Source organism: Lolium rigidum, chromosome 7 (assembly GCF_022539505.1).
Source record: "Lolium rigidum isolate FL_2022 chromosome 7, APGP_CSIRO_Lrig_0.1, whole genome shotgun sequence".
Lineage (NCBI taxonomy): Eukaryota > Viridiplantae > Streptophyta > Magnoliopsida > Poales > Poaceae > Lolium > Lolium rigidum.
In genome coordinates this window covers 245,314,588-245,332,520 of record NC_061514.1, presented here as the reverse complement: position 1 = coordinate 245,332,520, position 17,933 = coordinate 245,314,588, and the positions used below count along the sequence as shown (strand labels likewise).

Below are 17,933 nucleotides of genomic sequence, written 5' to 3'. Positions count from 1 at the left end.
AAGCTCTTGGTACCGCTTACGGCTGGAAGATACGGGAGGGGTCCCCCCGTACCAATGCTCGCTAAACATTCTGGAGTTTCTCCTCCCGTCCTCCTTTGGCCCAGGTGGGTGGTTAAGCGCTTAGATGACTTTTATCACGTCAAAATACCACAGAGGCATAGTTTTTATTGATAGTTTCATCATTGCCTTATTTTTTTTAGATCTTGCTGAAACAGGCATAAAAGGTGTGCACAAGCGTAGTGAACCAACAAAATCCTATTGCTACATATGGATACCTATGTAAAATAAAGGGGTAAAAACAGGCAAAAAAATGCACTCATCAATGTGGTGTTCCACCTGAACCCATGTGGTGGGTCTAGACTTTCTAGGAGAAATCCATTAGTTGGTGGATGAGGGAGCAACATCCTCGGAAAAAAATGGTGGGCAACATTTCTACGAAGGCAAATATGTTGTTTGCATATCTTGGGTGGCAATTTAGTGTCACTAGTGCAGCAAGATTGTCGACTTGTTATGAGGACATCCCTACCATACCACTACCTCCATCATTACAAGATAAAGATGAACCTGATGTGAAGCTCAAGTCCAATGAAGTTCGGATTGGACCTATTACAAGGGCTCGTGCGAAGCTACTTAAACAACATGTGAACTTGTTCCTAAACGATACTTTCATTGATGAGAACTTTATACTGTCTAAGTCTTGCTACTTATGTATCATCAGGTATGAAGAGGAGACAAGCATCGCACGAGGAGGAGAGGAGCAGCTGGACGTGAAGATGGACGTGAAGCTGGACATGGAGCTAGACATGAAGATATCTCATGGTTGCGCGAGGGAGGAGCGGGAGGCATGCGCGAGAGGAGCAGAAGAAGTCCAGACCGGCCCAGCACCCGGTCAGACCGGCCGCCACGCCGGCGCGCCCGGTCCCTGGCCCGGTCAGACCGGGCGGCCAGCCGGATCCAACCCGGCGCCAACCGGGCGGCACGCTGATGCCAACCGGGCGGGGTACTGAGCCACACGTCCCGTCATCCGGTCGTCACCCGGTCCCTGGCCCGGTCCAGACCGGACCGGCCGGTCCCAGGCCCGGTCGACCGGCCCCCAAACCGGCCGTGTCCGAGTCTATCTCGACCAGATCTATTCTGGGTCGGTTATTCTTGTATCTTTTCGACCAAAAGTCGTCCCGGACGCCTATATAAGTGCCCAAGACGCCCCCCTAGCTGCTTTAGACCACGTTTAAGATAAACCCTAGTTCTTAGTTGTTTGCTTTGCGAAACTATTGAATCCCCTACACCATATTGCTTGATATTGTGTAGATCTGAAAAGTCTTGTGTGATCTGTTGTTCCATTGGAAATTAGACGGTTGCAACTTACCGCTTCGTGGTCGGCGGCTACGTGCGCAAGTGTGTGGAGTTGCGAATATCTTGCAGGGTTGAGAGCTGTTGCATTGGCGATAGGGACCAATCGAGAGATCTCGTTGCGTCATACAAGTTATCATCCACTTCATCAAGTTACCTCCGCTGCAATCACCCCGTGATCATCATCACCACCGTTGCTTACTGAGAAGATCGGGTCACCCCTTATCAACTTGGTTGACACGTCTCACCAAAGGCAGGTTGACTTAATGTCGTAGCGGCGACCTGAGATGTCGGTGCGGTGGGTGTGGTATGCGTGCAGTTTGCCTTGTGTAGTTTGGGATGCGGGAGGCCGGGTCGCGTGACATTGCGGATCGAGCACGCACATGGGTACATTAGAATTAATGATGGTCCCGAAAGGTGGTGGTGGCAGTCCACCCGAGGTGGTAGAGCAGTTGGATATTTGGACAATGGTCCCAACACTTTGGAAGTGTTGAGGGTGTCGACCTTTTGTCGTGTGTACGATGTGGTTGCCCACGTTGGCGCAACTCTTCTGGAGGGCTAGCTTCTTCATATTTGTTGAAGCGCTTGTGTGTCTACTCCTTCCATAGAAGCCACAACATTTCTTTTTGGCTTTGGTGGACAACCGACATGATCTTTGTGGTGTGATGTTTGGCATGGCATGCATGAAGCCTCTTGTCGTTGTTGTTCAGGTGGTATTAGTCCTTGTTGTATCTATTTTTTTTCTTCATTTTTTGCGAATTGATCGATTAAATTTCTTCTTTTGAATCAATGAAATAGTCTAGCTTTTGCCTCGTCTCAAAAGAAAGTAGTGTCTCTAAACTCTAGTGTTGCTCGCTAAGGTTTTGAAAAACTATGATATTTATTGTAAAGTAATGTGTGTCCAAATAGATCCTAATAAACTGATAAAATTACCGCTATGTGGTTTTATTGTGAAATACTTAGGGTGGCGAGCTCACTATGCTGGAAGGCTGGACTCGACCTGCTCGACTTGTTAAGCTTGTGATCATTAAACTCACATCATTAAGTAGCTAAAATCATTGCTTTGCTCTGTTCGTTATGTGCTCGCGAGCGGTCATGATATGCTCATTAAGATCATCAATTTTGTTTGCTAATAGGTTAAGTAATACATACATGTATTAATAATGCATGAGTGTAGCAACATGGTACATGCTAACATGTATTAGCCAACCATACTAGTTGATCATCTGGATTTAGCTAGCAAAACAAGCTATACATAAGCAGTTTCGTTGGTCCAAGTTGATAAGCTAGATAAAGGCTAATTAACGAGCTTAATAAGCTTCTGACGAGACTCGCTAGCTTGCTCATTTAGCTTATTAATGGTATCGAGCTAAAATCGTTATTAGCTTTATTTATTACTATAATGAGCCAAGCTAAACGGACGAATCACCTATTAAGTTCGTCGAGGTTCAAGCTTTAGGGCTCCTTTGATTCAAATGATTCATAAAGAATCTGTGTAGGATTATACAAGTTGTTTGATTCATAGAAACTTATTGTGTAAATACTATAGGAAAAAAACCATTAGATCATACCTCATGATTTTTTTTATACAATCATACACTTTAGCTTTCCACAAGATTCAAATGCGCATGACATCCCAACCCTTTGCTTTTACCTAGAGTACTATGTTTTTCCCATCATATATGAATTAAAAGAGGCCTTATGTGAAGTTTTTAGTTGGAGTGGCTCGGGCGCCGGCGAGGAAATAGCTGGGGGCTCGCCCGGAGGGAAAGCAGGGCAGCGTCACAGGGACAAAGCGTTTTCCTCTCTGCAAGTGGTTGGGTAGTAGTGCAAAAACCAAGGTGCTTTGGCACTTTCTCCCTATAGTCCTCGTTTGTTTCATAAACCGCACAACGGCTCTTCTCTTCACCAAAACTCAGATCCCGCCGCTCCAAATCCACCGAGCGGGAGTGCTACCAAATCCAAAAATTCCCCAATCCCCTCCCCTCCCAACCCTAGCCTAGCCCCCCTGTGGTTCTCCTTCCCCTTCTCTCCACGCTTCCAAGCACCCTCACCTCGCGCCCCGGTCCACGCCTCTAGGGATTCCAACCCACCGAATGCCTCTTCGCGCCCAGTAGCTTGCTTGTCTCAGCGGCGAGCCATGGAGGACGGCAGCGGCGGCGGCGGGGAGGGGAGCACGAGCGCGGGGAGGTTCCCCATACTGCAGGCCAACCGGGACCCCGAGTCCAACTGGGAGGTGGACGTCGCCAAGAGCCTCGAGGACTACCTCCTCAAGATCTGCTCAGGCGAGATCTCCGGCGAGGACGGGGCCTACAACTTCAACTTCGCCGAAGGTGCGCTGCTCTGGATTTCTTGCGGCCAACCAGTTGGGTTTCTTTAACAGGTTGTTGCGCAAGCTGCCAGGTTTTGGGAAAAAGGTTCGAAATTGGGACGGTAGAAAGTTCATTTTTTTTTTCTTATCTTGTGGCTAGTTTGCTTGAGGTCGAAATCTGTGGAACTGTGATTTCTGGGTGGTTTTTGTATTTTGCTCGAGTAATCTTTGACGAAAGCAGCTTCTTTTTAGATGGGTTTATGGTTTTTTTCCCCCTAAGGCGCTTAGAAAACCTGGAATTTCATTCGTCAGTGGTTTCTCCTTTCTTTCTTTCCCAAGGTTTCTCGACACTAAAACTAAATCAGGTTTCTTTTGCACTAGAAGAGTTACTTTCTTTTCTGTAAACCCTTCTCCTGCGCTGTTTATTTATGGTCCATTCCTGTGCAGCGGCGCTATTGATCCAAGGATCAGTTCAAGTTTACAGCCGCAAGGTGGAGTACCTCTACTCCTTGGTGCTACATGCGCTGGAATTTCTCTCGCAGAATAAGTAAGGATATATCAGTTTTCTCTTACATTTTCTACTGTATGCTACCTTGCCTATATATACTCGAACATTGCATATCTTGCTTCAAATGTGCCCCAAACTGCCAGACAGTGATACCCTAGTAGAGCTTGTTTGTTTTGGCTTGTTGAAGTAAGAGTGCAGAAACAACTATTGGTGTCCGCTAGATACCCTAGTAGAGTCTGTTAGTTTTGGCTTATCTCTGGTATGTTTTTTTGTGTATATGTACCATTCAAATTTCTTGGCCATGGACAAAATATTGGCCTTTGTTTGGACGGTTGCCAATTATTGCCTTGCACATGCCCCTTTGGTCACCCCTAGTGCATTTTTTCAGTTCACCTGCAAATAATCTAAAACATTTCAACTGTACCAGGCAAGATCAACAAGAAAAGGCTTCTGTTGAAACAAATGAAAATGATCCTAGCACTGCCGCCAACAAAGAAGATGATTTGTTTGCGGGGTTAGACAATGTCCCAGGTAACTGCACATTCTAAGGTTATACCAGCCAGATCCTTACTTTGAATGGCACAAAGTTAAACCTATATTCTCCCTTCTAAACTACCAGCGGAATCGAGGACCACTTTGGACAATAATCTTGACCGAGATGATTTGCGAAGAAAAATTGTGAGGCCACCAGCAAATCTGTTGGTGTTTGAAGGAGATGGCGTTGATAGCGAAGCGAGCGAGTTGGATTCCTATTTGGTAATGTTATATTCCTTTACTTGCACTTGGGACTGATAACATGTGCTGCTATACCGAAGTACTTGACTAGTCTTATTATTTCTTTATTGCAGTTAGCCACATGTGGTTTCTATGGCGATTTCCTGCTGCTGGATCCACGTGATGCACCAGCTGTTTTGGACTTTTTGCAAGGAAAAGAATCAGGCAAAGAAGATATTCCGGCTTATAGAGGTGGCTCAGCACCATCTAAAACCAGAAACAATGTCTTTGCTTCTCCAAATGTAAGATCGGGGGGTACTGCTCGTAGACGAACCCCTGGGAAAGCTCCAACCCCTGGGAAAGTCCCAGAAATTGCAGGTCATAGTCATGATAATATCTTGGACCCCAATGTAAATCCTGGCGATTGGTCTGGTCATCCTTTTGATCATCCTTTTGAGCCTGATATTCCTGGTCCAAGCATGTCCCAGCATGATGACGAAGATACTGGGTGCCCAGATCCTGACAGTGGTTCTGATGACGAGGACCCATATGAGTTACTGGATCCGCATGAACCTAGCAACCTGAAGATCAAACCTTATAAGAGAGGTATCGGAAGATGTTGTTTCCAGACAAAGCTGATTTATTTCCTTATATGTTATCTTCAGTAATTGTTTATTGAATCTCCTTTTCTGATTTGTTTGAAACAGTGAAAGGTTTTTCAAGGAAAGTTATTGGCGCACCAAAGAAGAAAACTCTTGCATCTGTATTTCCTGTGGCAAAGATTGACGGTGTTGTTAGTCCTGAACTAACAAAATCTTTTGAAGTACAAATGTCTCAGCAGGAAAACCCCCATGCTTCTCAATCAGTACCTCTTTACGAAAAGGTATTCTGAATTGTTGCAAAAATGTGATATTCCCAGTAGCCATGTAAGATATTTCCATTTTAGTTAACTTGTTGCTACCTGTCAAAATTGCAGCTTAGGATGTCATTTGAATCCGGAGAAGAACATCACCAACCCGAAGAAGAAAATCAGCCTAATAATTATGTACATGATTCCGATAGTAATGATGAGGCAGATAATATACCGAATTATGACACTGAGATTGACAGTCCAAGATATTCGGATAAGGTTCATCTTCTTTAGTTTTGTATTAGTTGGTTGCTGTGTTCATTCAACCAATAATTTGGTAACCTGACATGCTTATTATATCTCAATCTAGAATGTGGATGTTCCGGTTACACAGGAGATCCCGGAAGGAAAAAGCCTTGCTGATATGTGTCGGTCACATCTGGTAAATCTGAAGTACCACTTTCTCTTTGAAATTTACTGAACCTTTGTGTGTGTGTGTGTGCACGCGCGCAACATGATTCATAAATTGATGTTCATAAATATGGTGCTAAACTTGTTTTTAGAAAATGCTAGGTTGCTTATTTATTTCACGTGTCTTCACTTTTCATATATTCGGTGGTTAAGGCGTGCAATAGGCTTCTTGTAGTGGTCCCCTAATAGATAAGTGATATGATTGAATGAATTTGATGGCTGATTGCCTGATTTGTTCTTGGCACATCAGTATTACATTACTCTGGTGCGACTTGAAGAAGTGCTTGTTGCGCCTGACTGAACCAGACAACTAGTCAAGCTTATGCATGGCGATTATCACAGATGTTTCTTTTATCCCATACCGCAGAGCAATTTAGGCACTGTTTGTTCAGCCATTGTGCCCTTCTAAACACGACTTAGTATCTTAAGGGTTTTATGTTTTCTGGTAATGGATAAATTTCCATGGACTTCTTCACGAAGTCATTAAAGCATGGATTTTGTTAAAAAAAGTTTTGAAGAGAGAATTCCAAATGATAATGGCTAATTTTGAATTGTTTCTTTTAGTTTTTTTGCTTATCTCGTCAACTTTCAAAACTAACATGGATACCTCTCAATAGGATCTTCTCCTTGCTAACATAGCTGAGGCCGAACAACAAACCGAGCTGGATGCACGAGTTTCAACATGGAAACAACGAATAGAGCATGCCTTGGAAGTGCAGGTTTGGTTGCATTGAGCTGCTAGCTTGTCTGCATATATGAACTTACGTCCCGCTCACCGCTTCTATATTTCATGCCTTTTCAGGATGAAAATCCACCTTTTGATATTGGATTATATGGTGAGCGTATCATTGACAAGCTCTCATTAAGAGCTGATACAGGGACTGCATCATTCAGTCAGATTGTTAGTGGCAAAGAAAAGTTCGAGGTTGCAAGAACATTCTCTGCCCTTCTCCAGCTGGTAACCCCCTTTATCTTTGCAGTTGCATAATGGAGTGACACCTAGCATCTACTGAGCTTCGCTCATGTTTCAGGTGAACGGCAGAAGTGTTGATCTGGACAAAGGACAAGTTACTAATGAATTAGTCTGTTACACAGCTGCTAATCCGTTCCACGTAAAGCTCATTGGTTCGAACCGAAGACCAGAAATGGAGGCACGTTTCGCACGCAAGAGAGTCAAGTCTCCTCAACGAAGTTGTGGTGAAGACGGTGAACCCTCTCTGGTGCAACCAGAGTCCTCCAAGAAGCAGCCACATAAAAATGGCAAGAATGGCAAGGTATTGGTTAAGACGGCAGTAAGACTGACTCCTGAAGGAAAGCGGAGGCGAAGGTCTGCTCAACTAGTGCAGCCATTCAACCTGGAATCCAGTTGACGCAAATGAATGGCAGACTGACCCTTGAGGGCATTAGTAGTATGATGTTTCTCTTCTATTGTTGAGTGTCTAGCTCTTTTCTTCTGAGGGACGTTCAGTGTCTAGCTGATGGCAGAGGTTGATAAGCAGGGTGAACTACTAAGGTATGACTTAGGGCCTAGCTAGGTGGTGCATATGTACAATAGATCATTTTGTTCTGTTATGTATGTATATTATCGACCCAAATGTAATGTTAACCAGAAACATTTTTGGGCCAGAACTGCCCTTATATGGGCAAACACATTGTTCAATAATAATTCTAATTCAGTGATGGGGACTTGTGGAGCCAACGGTCTAGTGAAAAACATGAACCTGCAATCTGCAGAGTTCATGACCAATCTTGTTTGTTCTCATTTTTTGACAAAAATAGCATAGGCACTACTTTTAATGAATGGCAAGTACGAAAAACAGAGTTTGAAAATATAAAAATCAGACTGCTTCACGAGATCTTGTCAACGTTCTTTTATCTGAATAGCTAATCTTGAAATTCTTTAATTAACTGGTTTGTAAGATGGTATCTGCGCCTCATCAATAGTTGTACTCACTTCGTCCCGTGAAACATATCTAAGATCATCAAAATTCAGATGTATGTAGATACTATTTAGTGTTTAGATATATCTAAATTTAGGTAAAACTCCAATATGTTTTATGAGACGGAGCGGAGTAAGTAAAACCAGCACATGGCTCTTACAAGCCTAATATTAATGCCTCTTTTCACATGGATGGGTCAGTTCCGCAGCGGGGGCAGTGTTAGCGATTTTAAAAAAAATAATACGTTATTTTTTTGTTTTTTTCACAAATAATACGTGATTTTAAAATTTGCGTCCTATCAGGCGCCGATCGGCAGACTAGTGGCCGACCAGCCGTGATACCAAGTACCCATGGTCGGTAGCCAGTCTGTCGATCGGCAGCTGGCCAGCCGACCGAATCTTAGTTTTGATTTTTTTTTTAAATGTATTATTTGTAAAAATGATGAAAACAAATCGTACTATCTTAAAAAAAATTCGCGGCTGTGTTACATATAACCAGGTGAGGCCATCGCCGGAATGGCATGCACACTCCTATGTGCATCCGCCGCCGAAGCCCTTGCTATTCTTTGGAGTTGTTTGGTACTGATTGTTTGTAGGACCAGTGGGGATAACCCTTTACAGTGATTTGGTGAAACCCTTATTTTAACATATCTTCTTAAATCTTCACAAAATTCCACTACAACCGAACATGCATTTAGTAGTGTATTGGACATTAGAAAAAAATACACTAGGATTTGGAGAAAAGTGGTAATCAAACTAGTCCAATACACTACAACCGAACATGCATTTATTAGCAAGTGAAGATTTGTAGTTTAGTTGGGATTGTACCCACTAATCTCCATAAAAATTCTAATACCAAACAAAGACCCTAAGGAGTACTACCTCCGTCGTAAGATAGGTGTTTCCATTTTAGTTGTATATACATTCGTATGTAGAAAAAGTTTAACACTTATTTTTGAACGGAGTACTTTGGTATGCATGGAGTGCAGTCCATACTCTCCAATTATGGCGAAATGCTTTCTGAAGGCTTAAGCACGACGAGGGACACTTTTCAGTGCTCTCCCAGATTTGCAAACTAGGTGGCGCATGTAGCTAAGAACACTTCTGTGATGGTGATCCTCCGGGGTTCATTTTACCTTCTGTGATACACTATGTAACTATCGTATCTATTCAATATAAAGCACCACCAGGCATTCCTTCAAAAAAAAAGTTGTAACATAAATAATTGCAGTTTTGATCAACTTCATAGAAAATTATATCAGCATCTACAACACCAAGTAAGTTTCTTCAGATCCATCATAATTTTATATATTCGGTGAAACATAAACAGACGGAATAGCTCCTAAAGTGTAAGCAAAACGAGCGGGGAAAGTCACGTCAAGAAACGAGTCAGAACATACAATCCATTATTTTGGCCTTCCAATCAGAAGACACTACGTCACGCACATCAAGCTGATGCTCACATCCTCACACGACTAGCACAAAACAACCAGTCTACGAGATCTACCTGCGGACTACAGTCGCTTCCAGAAACTAAGGCTTTTTACGTAAACTAGATGTATAGCCTTTTAGGTTAAACAGATCATAGGTCGTCTGTGAGAAAGTGGAAGAGGGTGGCAGCCTCCCCAAGCCGGCGCAAATTGTCCTCCTTACGGGCTCCAGTGCGACCACGCCTTGCAGATACAAGAGAAGCCCTCAGTCAAGCCAGTGAAAAACAAAAAAGAATGGTCCACCCATATTCTGTTTCAATATTATGTTTGCAAGGATATTCTGTACCTCTTGTCGAGCTCCACCTTCTTCTCAAGGTCTTGCACCATACTGCCCAGCCTTCCTATGTGGTGCCGCAGGGCCCCAGCGGTCTCACGCCCTTCTTTGGACTCGCACAGCTTCTTCAAAATACCACATGCGATGAAGAACACTTCACTTTTGTTCCTGAGGGCATTGACAGAGAGATATCATGTCAGGAAATACAGGTTATAAGGCAGCCCATGTTTTCCAATGCTCCGAATCAGAACAAAAGGAGCTCAATTTTCAAATCAGTATCAATCAGGCAGCACTTATGTGTAATCATGCCAGGTGAATTCGCTAGCAGGCAAGGGAGTGTATGCCATTAAAGCCACAACTTGCCATGCCAAAGGTTAGGCATGCCGCCCTTAGCACCCTACCACACGTCATACATAGGATTTATTGCCACAAGTGTGCCCTAATATTTGCTCACCACATAAGCTGTGATTTGCAACACATTTGGCACAAAAAGGTGTGGCATGTGTAGGCACCAACCCATACATGCCCTAACTAACTAACTAACTAACTAACTAACACAAAACCGAAAAATGCAACGGTAATCTCTCCCACTGTTTAAAAAAAAAAAGAAGACCAGAAAAGTACTTACGGATAGTTGAGAACTGAACTGAATACTGTGAGAAATTACCTCAGAAGCTCCTGGAAGATAGTGGTTACCAACTGTGGGTTGTTCACTAAAATCGGTCGAAGATTTGGGAATCTTGCGATGTTCTGCAGTGTATAGAGTACTTGCTTCAAGACTTCCTGGTCAGGCATCCCACGGTTCAGGTTAGGGATTTGCTTCAGCAGAATATCTACAGCACCAGCACCGACAAGTGTCTCACAGCACTTCTCAGAATGCTCTGTAGCAGTCCCTAGAGGAGAAAAGGTACATATACAGTGAAAACCACAGAACTCCTGAAGCAAGTGCCCAGCAAAGGATCAGAAAACAGTATGGTCCTAAGAATGTCAAGGAAGATAGTATGAAACAAAGAACACAACAGTGACATGAAATCAGGTTAGAGAAGAACTTGAAAAGGTAAACTTAAAGAACATATATTTACTTAATCTTGTGCAGGTTTGTCGAATGCTGCTGATGCTCCTACAGCCAGTGATATGCGACAGTGCAGAAATTAGCCTACTGAGGCGCATGTCGTCATCAACTTGTTTGGAAGTCTTCTGTATTCTAGACCTTATATCAGCAACTTCTTGCTTTGAAGCTTTCCTCACATGGTAGGCTTTGACATAGGACTGCAAAGGTGAGTTGGTTGTATGTCAAATTAAACTGGAGTATCATATGAAAGGGAACTTGAATAGTGTTTGCTATATCTATCACAAAAAAAAGCGCCCTTATGTAACAGAATCATATGATCGGATATCGTTCACGACCTGAATAATAGTAATACACTTCTTTTTTCTAATAGATGCACGTCGTGCTATCCAACCACGAACATGGGACTGGATAGCAGTCACAGCTCGTTTCCTTGATTCAAGAAACAGAACCTTTCTCCACCATCTCTGCAAATTGAGTGGTCATATATACCTTTCCCACATTAAAATGTTACTATCCAATCTAGAAAGAAGCAAAATATCACACATACTTGAATGAGACAGATACATGAGGTAATTTGTCTGACTTGTTTACGAGCTAACCAACCACGAACTGAGGATTGAATTGCAATGGCTGATTTTCTGATAGACTGGTGTAATATGACCTTCCTCCACCATCTTTGTAGCCTTAAAGCTGAGTACACCACAATTTTTAGTTCAGCACTTTGGTGAAATCTTTTATGCTGACTTTGGTCAAGTGTAAAAAGGGTAGAGTAGACTTGCAGTACAGAACCTGCATGAGTAGTTCCAGTTAGTGCCAGTCAGTAGTCAATAAGAACGCATCAAGAGCAAGAGTTAGCGAATTACATACTAACCCAATAGCCTCTTTCTAGCGAAATGTCCTCTGGCAATACGCTGAATTTCTATTGCAGCATCGTGATGCTGGTGAAAAGCCCAGCTGCACAAGTTCTGTCTTATTACAGATTGGATGGCAATGGTAGCTTCAACTTGCCTTTTGAAACAGATCCGCATGGTGAAACCACGCCAGTGGCTCTGAATTTTAGTTGCAGCAGACATTCTTGAGGATCTATCCTGTACAAATCTTCTATATGCAAACTGTATCTTTCGAGCAGCCATTCCGTCTTTGCAAAGTAAGAAATCGAGCTGGGCAGATACAGGCCGTTCATGCTGGAATGAAGCTCCACAAGAAATATTGCTTCCACAGTCCACGTCATCCTTGTACACAAGTTCAGTGTCTGATGCAATGTTTGCAGTCTCATCTTCAAATAGGTGCTTAGTTACAGTATTTATGGAGCCGCTCTTGCTATGAGGACTAGGAGACGCTACAGACTCATGCCCACTGTTGCAGAGCTGAATGGCAGGAGCTACATAGTTACTGTATTGGTCGCCAAGCTGCAGAATGGTGGTTGAGTCTGTACATTCCGTCTCATCAAGGCATTGAGGGGCAGCAGAAGCTATTGAGGCACCCGCATCCTTGCAAGCTATGGTTTCAATCTCACCATGGTACATTTCTATGCAATGGCTTTTCGACGAAGCTGTAGTATCCAAGAATTCATGGCTTTCAAAAAGCTCAATGTTCTCAGACCTATTCCTTTCCCTAATCCAAATCCTAACAGCCTGCTGAATCACAATGGCAGATCTTCTCATTCGAACAAATCTATGCCTTTCTGATATGAAATTAAAATATCTGCTGTAGTCTCCTGAAAACAAATGAATAGTTGAGCGTTAACAATTATGGTGCAAAACATGTGCATATATAGTGAGCAATTAGTAAGGGAAATGTACCATCTGATCGCCAGTGAGTAGAGAGGGTGGCTGCTAGACACCTATACTTGGTTATCATGTTAACAGCTGACCAAGCTCTTATAGCACCTTGCAGGATAGATATTGATGTCTTAAGCTTATGATATTTGTTCTTTGCAATCATTTGTCTGATTTGAGTTTGTATAGTAGTAGCATCCCGCTCTGGAGAAATAGTAACATGAATCTCACTTGTTTGCAGAAAAAATCTTATGTTGCTAACACAGCTAGAAACAGTCAAACTATGTAAACCTCGAAGATTTTTTTCCAGCAGCAGAAAATACAGCGACTACTACTTTCTCAAAGTATATGTGAAAAAAATTAATTAGTTATATCCTTTAAAAGTGGCAGTTTTCCTCTTGTTCAATGTAACAACAAAACAACCAAATGCAGCGATAAAGGACAAACCCTGTCTCCTGCATGAATCATCTGTGTTATCTGTCTGAGGGGGTTGATACTTCACATCATTCTTTCTTGGAGATATAATTGCAGCAGAAACTTTATTCTGCACGCTTTGGTAGTCCAATCTCGCATTTATAAAATTCCGTAGTTGCTCCTATACAGATTAGTCTGTCAATGTAGGTGTTTCATGCATGCTGAACAGAAACAAAAGGAGAAAAATGTGAAAGAAAGATTACCAATCTTTTATCATTAGTCAGATGTGAACATAGGAGTGCAGTTAAAACTATTGCACCCTTTTCATCAAATAATACATCATTGGCTAAGATGTCACTAGCTGGAAAACCCTGCATATATTGCAGAAAAAACATGAGAACACATACACCTGATAATGGTCCAAATGAATAAAATACTACCTGAAGAAAGTCTCCAAGAATTTTTCCTATTTTCCTAGATGGAAAGCTCATGATATCAGTGGAAGTATCTTGCTCGTGGCAACTGAACAGTTCCTTTCGACAATCAGAAAATGTTTCCTAACAGTCAACATAAAGAAAAATGAGCACATAATATACAAAAAATAAACATAAAGATGATTGAATGAATTGACAATGAAGCAGAAGGATTTGACGGAACTGAAGGACAACCTTCAGGGGACAGCCATGAATGCTAATGTTCAAATAGTAACTTATTAAATAGTTCAGCGCTCTCCTGTCAATCTGAGAGGAACTTTCCACACTTATGCCATATTTTGCACCTACCACCTGCAAACAAACAATGAAAAATGTAGATAAATCGCACAAACAAGTCTGATAGCCAGAGAGGTTGTAAAGTTAAAACCATTTTTGTTGAAGAGTAGTACGCTCAAGTGGTTACAGTGTGTGGTGGTAACGGAAGTACGAAACATTAAACGAAATAAGGTGTTATATATGAGCTAAGAAGTCAAAACATATGAGATAGGGAATGCCATCAGCATGCAAATTAGCTATATCATGTGCAAATGAAAATAGACAATATGAAACTACTTTCAACAGAAATGAGAATGGGAGCATCCTACAAATGCAAGGACACTCTGAAAAAATGTATTTATGGATGTTCATCCATACTGGGATCATGCACAAAATAGTATTTTCGAGGGCATATCACATGTAGTTAAGGAGCTAACAATTTAATCTTGGTGGTATGTGGTACAGACTGACCTGCACATTTGAGCAAATGGGCAACATAGAAAGAGAACAATAACACCTACCTGAATCCAATCGTAAAGTAAGCCCATGTGCGACTTGGTCTCAGAGATTGATTGTTCCTGAAATGAAAGAAGTAGAACACCTCATGAAACAATGAATTAATATTGTTCCCAATAAAATCACAAATACAGAAGCAGATTTATATGTCATTATTATGGAAATTTTGTCTGTTAGTTGAGCAATATTGCATTGTTACTGCAAAACACATATGCCTTGTCCCATTTCTGCCAGTGCAACGCACAGAGTTATGACTGTTTAGTGTTGAAACTTCAATGTGAAGTGTAGTGGAACAAAGTTGATATAGCTTTTTTCTTAGTGCAGGCTACCGCAATAGTTTACTGAGAAAAGAGGCCATCTTTTAGTACAATTACACGAGTAAGTAAACCACATGATTCAGCATTTCAGTCTGAAGTCTGATGGAAACAACAACCAGATACAACACATTGTTCAGTAAGGACCGATTTACTAAACTCTAAAGGAACCACACCTTGCAATCATGTGTAGTAGGGTGCTACCTTTTTCGCGATGAAAATAGGGTGCTACTTATTATGCCAAAAATGAATAACAAAAGATTAAGGGAAATAACAATATGTGATCTCCCGAGTACAAGAAACTCACCAGTGTCGGTGCTTTTAACCTGGATAATTCACGAGCTAGTGAAGTTTTGTTTACCAGCAAGGGTAACTGCACAAGAGCACAGGGTTATATATTTGAAGAATAGAATTTATGCACTACTTGCAACATAACTTTTTCTCACGAGGTACAACAGCAAATTAGTCTACACAGTGCAGGATACCGTAGGGAAAAATTGTAGATGTTTGTGCCATTATTCATTAAGTAAGAAAAAATACCACAACAGAAGGACCAAAGGATTAAAGATTGCGCTTTCTCACCAAGTAGGAAATTGCTCCTGCAACCCTTCTGATTTAGGCAAGTAACAGTTATCAGATAACTATTTAGACTAAGGGAAGAACATAGCGCTCACAAGTACAGCATATCCCTATTGTAATACACCAATGAAGTGATCGAAAAAACAAAACAGAACATCGAATAATCCAATATTCTAGATCTTTAATACAAACGAAAGGTGCAATGTAACAGTAAAATCTTCAACATTGAATAACACATTAACGCGATACTGAACAGCATGTTTAGATTAACCTGCATACGAATGAAGATATTCCATATCAACGAAAGAATTAGTTCCTTGTCGCCATTAGCAATGTCTTCTGCTGAAATTATGACTCCATCTGCATCAGATAATAGAACCCCAGCTTGCTTGATATACTGGATAGCCATGGTGCAATTTTGCAATTTCTTTTTATGTGTATCTGACGGAGCAATCACTCGCTGAAATAAAGCATGATGTCACTTTAAATCCAATGGAAGTAAGCATCTAGCTCGTGTGAGGTAAGTAAATGCATACCGAAATAATCGATGCGTCAGAAAGCAGGAGCTGAACAACCCTACAAAGAATTATGCCATCCTGGAGATCTTCAAATAAATTTCTTATAGTGAAGTCATACTCTGACAGAGCAAGCTGGTAAGGAAACATAGTTAGAAAAAACACCAAATATTCAAAGGAAACTTGTAATGAAAACACAAAATGTCAAAGTTCAGCAGTATGGTCTATAGTTAATGTTCTAAGATTATTTGTTGCATAGTTTTAGATAGCACGGTAACACTGGCTATTACCATACCTGCTCGTAATTCAGTTTGTATCCCATTGTTGATAGATGCATAAGGAGATCACCTTCTCCATGCATTGCCTCAGCCAAAGACTCTACAATTCAGGAATAAGTAAAAGAAGTCATGAGCGGTTGAGCAAAATACATGCAGGTTCACGAATAAAATTAACCGGAATTAGATGGATTCAGCTATCTTACCCTGAACAATTTGCCGGCTAGATTTTATGTGGGCTTTGTGACAAAACAATGGAGGGGATCCACCATCATCAAGGCTATCGATTCCAGATTTGAGAGGCAGTGCACTTTCCATTTTCGCTCTGTCTAGGGCAGCGACAAGCAGAAACATTCTTTTCAGTATGATGTTGCCTGATGCTTCAGTACAACCTGTTCTGTTGACCCCAGAAGTTTTTGGAGGCATGTTTTGACAAAACAATTGCTTCTCCAGAAGAAGTTTCAGCTCCTTGTCCAGTTTCCAGGATCCACTCTGTACCAAGGCATCACCCCCAAGGACAACATGTAAGCCTATCCTGAGCCACTCTGGATTGTAACACATGAAAACTCTAGTCGCATTCTCTTTCAGCCTAAGATCAGTAGCGATAGGGCAATGTGCTTTCATCTTGAGTCTTCTCTCATCAATGTTCTGCAAGGAAAAATACACTACTTCTTAGATTGTCAATGGTGGTGCTGACTGGAAGTCGGCTGAAAAGTTTAAAATGTAAGCCGAGTAAAATAAAACCACAGTGTTTAAATACCATACGGACGACTAGAGATAGGACTTGCTAAATCATTTTCATTCACGGGCAAACAACAATTGCTGTCCCACGACAGAGATATGCAGCATCCCAACATAAGGCATTTTTCAGAAAAGTAAAATAAAATATAAAGCGTTGACCAATGGGGGAAATGCGCACCTTGCAAATTTGGCACATCATGAGGAGCACCTCCTGGCACGCGTGGGCGCTCATGAACCTGCCCATCCTCTGCTCCACATCCTCCAAGCTGCACACCTCCCTGAGGGACTCCCGTAGCACGGCCACCATAGCAGGCGTCATCGCCTTCCTCCTCTCCACGCAAGGATCCCTGCCGCCACGGCGCCGCTTCGGGCTGCTCCCGAGCACCCGCTCGCCACCGCGCTTGCGCGCAAGGGGTGCGTGCGTGGCCGTGGCGGACGCGGCAGGGGAGCAGCCGCAGGCGGAGGGGTCGCGGAGCAGGAGCGAGAGCCATGAGGAGGCGGCGGCGGCGAAGGCGCGGAGGGCGCGCTCGCGGCCCGACTCGGCGCGGCGGGCGGTGCGCGACTGGTCGTGCTCGAGCGCGCGGAGGCGGCGGCCGAGCGGCGTCGGGGTCGCGGCGCCGGCGAGGGTGTTTCTGCGGCCGAGGGGCGTTGGGGTGGCGGCGCCGGCGAGGGGTCTCCTGCGGCTGCGGGCGAGGGTCGCCGGGGTGGGGGCGGGAAGCGGTGTCTTGGAGGCGGTGAAGAAGAGCGGGGAGGGAGATTTGGGGTTGGGGTTGGGTTTCGGGGTGCGGAGGTTGGAGACGTCGCGGAAGGGGGAGCCGGTGACGGTGAGCTCGCGGCGGCTCATGGCGGCGGTGGGGAGGAGATATTCTACTGTGGAGAAGGAGATGGGGGCCTTATCAACCGGGAGAGAAGGTTCTGGAGGGAGCGGGTGGCGAGAGCTTCCATGGATTTCGGGATGGCTCCGTTCGGCGAGGAGCGGGGATTGTGGGGGTAGTTGGTTTTGGGTGATTTGAGCGGCAAATTGCTGGTGGAGGCCGAACGGTCGTATTTCAAAATGAACCCTCGTCTGCTCA

General features: G+C 43.1%; 2 protein-coding genes across 2 annotated transcripts; one reads left to right on the top strand and one right to left on the bottom strand.

Annotated features, from left to right (window-relative positions):
* Window positions 1-3,365: 3,365 nt before the first annotated feature.
* LOC124678389 (condensin-2 complex subunit H2-like) lies at window positions 3,366-7,884 on the top strand. The gene is made up of 11 exons (XM_047214290.1): window positions 3,366-3,683; window positions 4,109-4,208; window positions 4,597-4,700; window positions 4,789-4,925; window positions 5,018-5,489; window positions 5,591-5,766; window positions 5,860-6,012; window positions 6,104-6,175; window positions 6,822-6,923; window positions 7,007-7,162; window positions 7,236-7,884. Exons 1-11 carry the CDS (start codon window positions 3,491-3,493, stop codon window positions 7,572-7,574), a joined length of 2,004 nt encoding a protein of 667 aa, XP_047070246.1. The 5' UTR covers window positions 3,366-3,490; the 3' UTR covers window positions 7,575-7,884.
* A 2,686-nt stretch (window positions 7,885-10,570) lies between these two features.
* LOC124675787 (abnormal spindle-like microcephaly-associated protein homolog) lies at window positions 10,571-17,195 on the bottom strand. The gene is made up of 16 exons (XM_047211861.1): window positions 17,039-17,195; window positions 16,326-16,767; window positions 16,140-16,222; window positions 15,866-15,979; window positions 15,601-15,789; window positions 15,058-15,123; window positions 14,442-14,498; window positions 13,840-13,956; window positions 13,612-13,728; window positions 13,435-13,542; window positions 13,205-13,352; window positions 12,782-12,961; window positions 11,848-12,696; window positions 11,315-11,451; window positions 10,990-11,176; window positions 10,571-10,800 (listed from the first exon to the last, which is right to left on the bottom strand). The coding sequence occupies exons 1-16, from the start codon at window positions 17,177-17,179 to the stop codon at window positions 10,571-10,573; spliced, it is 3,165 nt and encodes a 1,054-aa protein (XP_047067817.1). The 5' UTR covers window positions 17,180-17,195.
* Between the last annotated feature and the right edge of the window lie 738 nt (window positions 17,196-17,933).

Coding starts and splice junctions, on each gene's coding strand:
- LOC124675787 (XM_047211861.1), bottom strand. CDS start 17,179: ATGACGCCTGCTATGGTGGCCGTGCTACGGGAGTCCCTCAGGGAGGTG. Junction 15,980..16,139: donor ACAAACTGAATTACGAGCAG/GTATGGTAATAG, acceptor TTTCCTTACCAG/CTTGCTCTGTCAGAGTATGA. Junction 14,499..15,057: donor GGTTAAAAGCACCGACACTG/GTGAGTTTCTTG, acceptor CTTTCATTTCAG/GAACAATCAATCTCTGAGAC.
- LOC124678389 (XM_047214290.1), top strand. CDS start 3,491: ATGGAGGACGGCAGCGGCGGCGGCGGGGAGGGGAGCACGAGCGCGGGG. Junction 3,684..4,108: donor CAACTTCAACTTCGCCGAAG/GTGCGCTGCTCT, acceptor ATTCCTGTGCAG/CGGCGCTATTGATCCAAGGA. Junction 4,209..4,596: donor GAATTTCTCTCGCAGAATAA/GTAAGGATATAT, acceptor CAACTGTACCAG/GCAAGATCAACAAGAAAAGG.